The 7,713-nt window shown below is 38.4% G+C and overlaps 1 protein-coding gene across 1 annotated transcript; it reads left to right on the top strand.

Annotated features, from left to right (window-relative positions):
• The first annotated feature begins 7,215 nt into the window (after positions 1–7,215).
• On the top strand, positions 7,216–7,480 carry LOC311615828 (small ribosomal subunit protein uS14-like). The gene has a single exon (XM_084871262.1). The coding sequence runs from the start codon at positions 7,220–7,222 to the stop codon at positions 7,388–7,390; it is 171 nt and encodes a 56-aa protein (XP_084727388.1). The 5' UTR covers positions 7,216–7,219; the 3' UTR covers positions 7,391–7,480.
• The last annotated feature ends 233 nt before the right edge of the window (positions 7,481–7,713 follow it).

Below are 7,713 nucleotides of genomic sequence, written 5' to 3'. Positions count from 1 at the left end.
GGGCTGTTTCAGCTGTGGAAAGGGGTTTTCTGAACTGAGTTTGCTTGAAAAGTAATATCCAAGAAAGACATAGGAACCATGAAGAGGCAAGTCTTGCTCTTCACTGTATGTCCTGCAGTATTGCTTTTGGAAGTCTGATACTCCAATCCTTTCTGCCTTTACCCATATATTTATTAGTTTCTTCTGATGAAACAAATCAAGTTGGAATGGATGAATACAGCCATGTGTATGCATGCGCTTGGTCCACTTCCCAATATGTACACTGTCTTATGATAAAGCTTCCATGAATATGTTGCATTGTAAAAACAGGAACTGCAAACAAATTGACCTTTTATCATTTTAAAAGATCTTCCCTAAGGTCTTTCTAAGCCTAGAAATAATGGAAGAAGTCACAAAGGAAAAATATAGATAGGTTTGACAAAGTCGAAATAAAAAAAGATAAGCATAAAAAGACAGAAACTGCTGGCGGGTGAGTAAATTGGTAAACTTTCATGGAGGGCAGTCTGGTATATGTATTAAAGATCTTTCAAAATTGCTTACCATGACACTCAGGAATCCCACTAACAATTTACCCAAACAAAATAAACATGTATTAGCAAGAAGATTTTGCTATGAGGATGCTTACCTGTTTGAATTTTCATCAGTAGAAGTTTGGAAGCAACACAAATGTCCAATAATAAACAGCTGATACAATTGAAGTGATGAAATACAATGGAGATATAAAAAATCTAATTTTTAAAGAATACTTAATGTCATAGGAAATACTCAGGTTATAATTAAAGAAAGAAGGATATAAAATTGTGCACACAGATAGTTTTCAATTAAAATAAGTAGATGTACTCATTAATTCAACAAATATTTATTGAAGATCTAATATGTGCTGGGAACAGTGACAGATTCTGGGAATGAAGCAGTGGGCCAAACAGGTACAGCTTTTGCCCTTATGGAGGGACAGAGACTGGAAGAAAATATACCAAAATCCAAATCATCAAAGGTACCTATGTCTGGTGGGATTAAGAGTCATTTTAATTTTTTTATTGATACCTCTCTGTATTTTCTGTAATTACATAATGCTTTCTTAATCAAAAAGTTAGTTTTTCAAAATCTTCTTACTACATAGAAAGATCTTGTAGTTAAAGAACACTATAATTCGGGCCCCTCCCATGGCTGCCACTGCATTGATCCTAACAACCATTTGGAGATTGTTAAAGCAGGAATTACCACACCCATTATATGGATAAAAATGCTAAGGCAAGTGATTGCCCTGGAAAGTAGTGTGAGTTGGGGCTAGAATCATAGCCCTAAGGTCAGGTTTCAGGGCTCTCTTAGCTCTACCTGTTGGTTGAAGGTGTTGTGAAGGAAAAGGAAGAGAATTTGTCCGCAATTCTCTTCCAGACATTTCACCAACTCCCTGGGCTCTGTTGTCTTTCTCCCTTTTTTTCAAGTGGCTGGATACTATGGAATCCCAAATAAGCAAGAGGAATAAGTCAAATCATTTCACCTTTTTGCCTCTCCAAAATGTAGAATCACAGAAGAGAAAGGACCTTGGAAAGCATTCCAGCCTCCCATCCAAGTTGAGTTTGCCTTCAGGGTACCCCTGTTTCTGATTTTCCTTTCCCATCTCACTATGCCAGATGCAGGCACCTCATCTTCCCCTCCCTAATCTCCCACCTCCACCTCTTTTGAAAAACCTGCTAGGTGCTGTTTACCTGAAGAAACAAATTAGAAGTAATGTCTTCAAGCTGATAATGGACCCATGCCTGAATACCACACTTCCATGATGTTTGCATTTTAACTAGGAACTCTGAAGACACCAACCCCAAAGGAACTATGAAATGTTACCCAGAACAGCAGGCTAGTGAGGAAGGTATCTTTGATCAGGATCATGTTTTGGCAGTTCTGCTAGAGATTTTACAAAACCCAGGCAAGCTTCCTTCTCCTGCTTATTGCATATAAGGTCAACCCCATCCTCAGAGAGCTGGCTCTGTTGGAGGGGAGGCCTGAAGATCTAGGCCTACAGTGATCTGCCTTTCTGGCCTCTGTCAAAGATTAGTGGGTGCAGCCAGGAGCAGTGCCCACAATCACTCAGGAAGAAGCAAGGGAGCCTGATGAATGGGGAAAGGAATGATTTGCTAGTGGGAAGATTTCCAATCTTTCCCAGAGAAAAACAAATCCAATTCCTATTCATTCCCCTTCTGGTTCCAGCTTCCATCCACCCTGGTTTCCTTGGGTCAATGGCAAATCTGAGTCCTTTGTGTCAGCTTCCTTGCTTTGGTCTGATCTCTACTTGAGCTTACTCCTGCTGTTGATGCTGAAGATCACCCTCCATCAGTATAGCTGGCTCCCAATTTGCTTGCAAGGGAAAATTGAGATTTTTGTGGCTGTGGTTCTACTTCTCTGCTTCTGAAAGGGTAGGGCCAGGCTAACTCCTGATCCTCCATTTTGTAACCAGACCCTAGCCCTCACCCAATCGGGGTCAGCCAAAGCAGTGACATCACCACCCCTATAAAACCCTTTGATCTGTTGAAGCTCGTGCTCTTCCACCACGCTGCTGTTGGTGTAAGTGGGACAGAGCCCATGCTATTGCATTGGACTCGGCTCTCTGGTGGTCTTTGGGGATCACGAAATCTGGGCATAACACTTCCATTTCAGGGCTTGCCCTTCCAGAGCATGCAGACTTTCACTGCACCCACCATTCTACTCCCATGGATTCTCCCCAAATTTAAAGCTGTTTCCTGAAGCATCATTTTTGGGATCAAAGGCACTGAAATTCAAACTTAGGCCTGACTAGATGGGGACTGCAGTGGTCACCTGCTTGGTATCATTTCAAATGGCATTAGGAAAAGATTCCTTGCCCAGAACTTTATTCCCCAATTGCTTGCCTAGGTAATAATAATAATAATAATAATAATATTTATAAATAATCAAATGCATGCCAGGCGCTGTCACAAGCAATTTACTTGCATAAATCATTTAATCCTCAAAAAGCCTATGTATTGTAATAGGCACCAGATTCTCCCCATTGCCCATTTTTTCAGTTCAAGGTGGTAGGCTGAACACAAACATTTAAGTCATCTCCCTCCAGAGACCTCATTAAAATAACAGTACAGAAATTTTAAAATGCATAAACCCACCACAATAAAGAGAACAGGAGGGGAGCTGTCAGTGGATGAGAAATTTAAATAAATTTCCAAAGTCAGAAAGCATCTGGAGGAGTGCTAACTGATGAAGCACACTGAAGCAAACAATCAGCTTAAAGTATGTGTGAAAGTGCTGCAGCTAAAGAGACAGCCCACCTACCTTACAAACTCTAGCAGCGTCTGGCCTCAGAGACTACAAGTGTGACACAAAGTAGAAATGAGAAGTGAGGCTGACAACAATGCCTCACAGCTAAAGGTCTACACAAGTAAGAGTGGACTCTCAACCCCTACATGGAGACAAACTAGCAGCCAAATATGTACTTGCTGGCTTGAAAACAAAGGGTTTCTTCTGTACAGAAATTGAATAAAATATCTAGATAGAATTAGAGCAGGTAGTTGGGTGTTAGTGCCTCAGAGTTAAGTCTTCTGCAGTCTGGTATTTGGACCTGTCTCCTCCAGCCCTGTTAATCCACAGAAAATCGTAATCACCTTCCCTCTAAGCGCCCTTAAGCAAAATATGCCTATTGACAAAGCCTGCTCATACACCTAGCTCCCATTCAGACTGTCTATTGCCTTATTTTAAAAGATGAACAGGAAACAAAGGAACATCAGACATGAGGAAAGGTTGAAACATTAAAAGGAAATTGCAAGATAAATGGAAAACGGAGTTAATTTAGGGAACTCCAAAACTACGTATTTACAGAGAACTTTGAGAATGTATTTACATTCTGTTTATCAAGAATAGAAGGGTATAAAAAAATAAAAAGAACACAATTGAACTCTTTGTAATACTTGTTAATACAAACCTTTGTATATTGCTTTGATTTTTGAGCCACATGGAATATGTTGCTTATATGAAATAAACAAGTTTATTTTTTAAATGATGAGCTCTGGGAAATAAAAATATATAATGGACAAAGTAAGTAAGTCATAGAAGGTGCATTAGTTTTCTATTGCTGTGTAACAAATTGCCACAAGCTTACAGGCTAAAACAACACATTTATTATCTCAGTTTCTGCAGGGCACAAGTCCAGACACAGCATAGCAGGGTTCCCTGCTTGGGAGCTCACCAGAATTCAATCAAGGTTTCCCCAAGGTATGTTATCTAGATTTCAGAGTTCTTTTCCAAGCTCATTCAGGTTGTGGGCAAATTTTACTTTTTTAAAGTCATAAGAAGGAGACCCTCAGCCATCACTCTCAGATGTTTATACTGTGGTTGTGTTCTTCTTCAGACAGCAGGAGAATGTCTCTGCTCTCTGATGCCTAGATCACTTTAAAGAGCTCATCTGATTAAGCCAGGCTCATCCAGAGTAATCTCCCCTTTAATTAACTGATTTGGGACCTGAGTTATATATACAAAATCCTTCACCTTTCTCCTATAACCTAATCATGGGAGTAATATCCCATCATATTCATAGGTCCCACCCACACTCAAGGGGAGGGGATTGTACAGGTGAGGAATCTTAGGTTTTGTCTTAGAATTCTGCCCACTACAGTGAATTGGAAGATAAAGATAAGAAAATCTCCCACAATGAAGATAAAAGGATGACAAATAAAGAGAAAAGAAAAACAATAAAGATAAAATTCAAGCCCTAGCTGGTTTGGTTCTGTGGATAGACTCACAGTGTTTTTCAACCTTTTTTGGGCAAAGGCACACTTGTTTCATGAAAAAAATCACGAGGCACACCACCATTAGAAAATGTTAAAAATTTTAACTCTGTGCCTATATTGACTATATATAAAGTAATTCTCTTGAATAGGAATCAAATAAACACAAAGAAAGTATTTTATAATTACTTTATTATGAAATATTAAGTAAACAAAATAGTGAAAAATTATAAAATTCTTGTCTTGTCTGCACCTATGGCACACCAGGCAACATCTCGCGGCACACTAGTGTGCCGCGGAATAGCGGTTGAAAAACGCTGGGATAGAGTGTCAGCCTGCAGACTGAAGGGTCCCAGGTTCGATTCCAATCCAGGGCACATGCCTAGGTTGTGGGCTTAATCCCCAGTGGGGGATGTTCAGAAGGCAGCCAATCAGTGATTCTCTCTCCTCATTGATGTTTTTATCTCTCTTTCCCTCTCCCTTCCTCTCTGAAATCAATAAAGATATATCTATCTATCTATCTATCTATCTATCTATCTATCTATATGTATATATATATATATCTATATGTATATATATATATATATATATATATATATATATATATATATATTTTAAAGATAAAATTCAGGAGGTTCAATGTCTAAAATCCGACTAAGTAATTCCAAAAAGAAGGAAGAGAGAAATTTTTCAAGGGAAATTTCCCAAAGTTGATGGAAGACATTAGCTTTCTAACAGAAAAAGTGAACTGAATGTCATGCAAAATTTTTCAAATCCACAGTTCTTACCCATATGTAGCTTTTATATGCCAAATATTATAAAACACTGATTAAAGATATAAAACCTAAATAAATGGGGAGACATACCATGTTTGTGGACTAAAAGACTCGACATGGTTAAAATGTTAATTCTCCCAAATTGAATGATTTAATGTAATGTCTATCAAAATCCCAGAAGGTTTCTTGTAGATATAGACAAGCTTATTCTAAAATTAATATGGAAATATAAATTAGAAAAGCCAAGACAGTATTTGGAAAAAAAAAAGGGGGGGGAGATAAAGTAATAGGAATGACCCTGAATAATTTTAAGGTTTATATAAATCTAGGTACTCAAGATAGTATGGTATTGGTGAAGGGATAGGCATATAGATCAATGGGGCAGAAGACAAAGACCTATAAAAAGAGATAAAGATGCAAAGGCAATTCAATGGAGAAAGCATAGTCTTTTCAATAAGCAATGCTGAAACAATAGGTCAGCGTTTTTCAACCGCTGTTCCGCGGCACACTAGTGTGCCGCGAGATGTTGCCTGGTGTGCCGTAGGTGCAGACAAGACAAGAATTTTATAATTTTTCACTATTTCGTTTACTTAATATTTCATAATAAAGTAATTATAAAATACTTTCTTTGTGTTTATTTGATTCCTATTCAAGAGAATTATTTTATATATAGTCAATATAGGCACAGAGTTAAATTTTTTAACATTTTTAATGGTGGTGTGCCTCGTGATTTTTTTCATGAAACAAGTGTGCCTTTGCCCAAAAAAGGTTGAAAAACACTGCAATAGGTCACTGTGTGTTTAAAAACACAAAACAATTCCGCCCCCCATACAGGCCCTCCCTCCCTCCCCAGAGTTTTGCGTACATTGGTTATGCTTATATGCATGCATCTCTCTACCCTCCCCACTGTAATCTGACAGTCTGTTTGTTGCTTTACTCTCTCTGTATCTATCTTTTTGTTCATCAGTTTATAAGGAAGTGGTAAGATATGTACACATATAATACCTTAATAAAAAAAAAATGAAAGAAAAAAGAAGGAAAAAAAAAAAAAGAAAAACACAAAACAAACGTCCATCTAAGCCCTAACTGGTTTATCCACTCAGTGGATTGAGCATCAGCCTGTGGATTGAAGGGTCCCAGGTTCGATTCCAGGCAAGGGCATGTACCTTGGTTGCAGGCACATCCCTAATAGGGGGTGTTCAGGAGGCAGCTGATTGATGTTTCTGTCCCATTGATATTTCTAGCTCTCTATTCCTCTTTGTAAAAAATCAAAATAAAAATATTTTTAAAACATTTATCTAAATCTCATACCTTATATAAAAATTAATTAAAAATGTATATTAAGCCCAGCCAGTGTGGCTCAGCTTTGAACCATGATGCAAGAGGTCACTGGTTCAATTCCCAAGTCAGGGCACATACTCAGGTTGCAGTCTCAATCCCCAGAAGGTGGTGGGCAGGAGGCAGCCAATTGATGATGTTTCTCCTTCACCCATATTTCTGTATCCCTCTCCCTTCCTCTCTCTAAAAAATCAATTTTTAAAAATGGATATTAAGTCCAAATATGAAACCTTAAACTATGAAACTTTTAGAAGACATAGGAGAAAATCTTCATGACCTTGGGTTAGGAAAACAGTTTTTAGACCTGGCTTTAAAAGGTCTATTTACCTTTTGCCTCGTTGCTACAGAGTGAGCAAGATGGGTCACCAGCAACTCTACTGGAGCCATCTGAGGAAATTCGGCCAGGGCTTTCGCTCTTGCTGCGTCTTCTCCAACCACCACGGCCTGATCCAGAAGTATGGCCTCAACATGTGCCGCCAGTGTTTCCGCCAGTACTCGAAGGACATCGGCTTCATTAAGTTGGACTAAGGGAACTTCCGTGAATGGGTCATTGAAGACATCTACGTACCTTACGACAATGCTATCTCTTTGTACATAAAATAAAATAAAAAAAAACAACACTCTTCAAAAATAAATAAATAAATAAATAAATAAATAAATAAGTAAAAGATCTATTTATATCTACCTAATAAAAGATATAGATAACATGCTAATTGACCATTACCTTCGTGATGCCCACCAGCCAATCAGGAGTGAGTATGCAAATTAACCCAACAAAGATGGTGGGTTAATTTGCATACACAGGCATTGAGCGGCCAGGACTGGGTTGGACACTTGCATCGTTGCCATGG

The sequence above is a fragment of the Pipistrellus hanaki genome (assembly GCF_964339955.1).
Source record: "Pipistrellus hanaki genome assembly, chromosome: X".
Classification (NCBI taxonomy): domain Eukaryota; kingdom Metazoa; phylum Chordata; class Mammalia; order Chiroptera; family Vespertilionidae; genus Pipistrellus; species Pipistrellus hanaki.
This window is presented reverse-complemented; position numbering and strand designations above follow the sequence as displayed.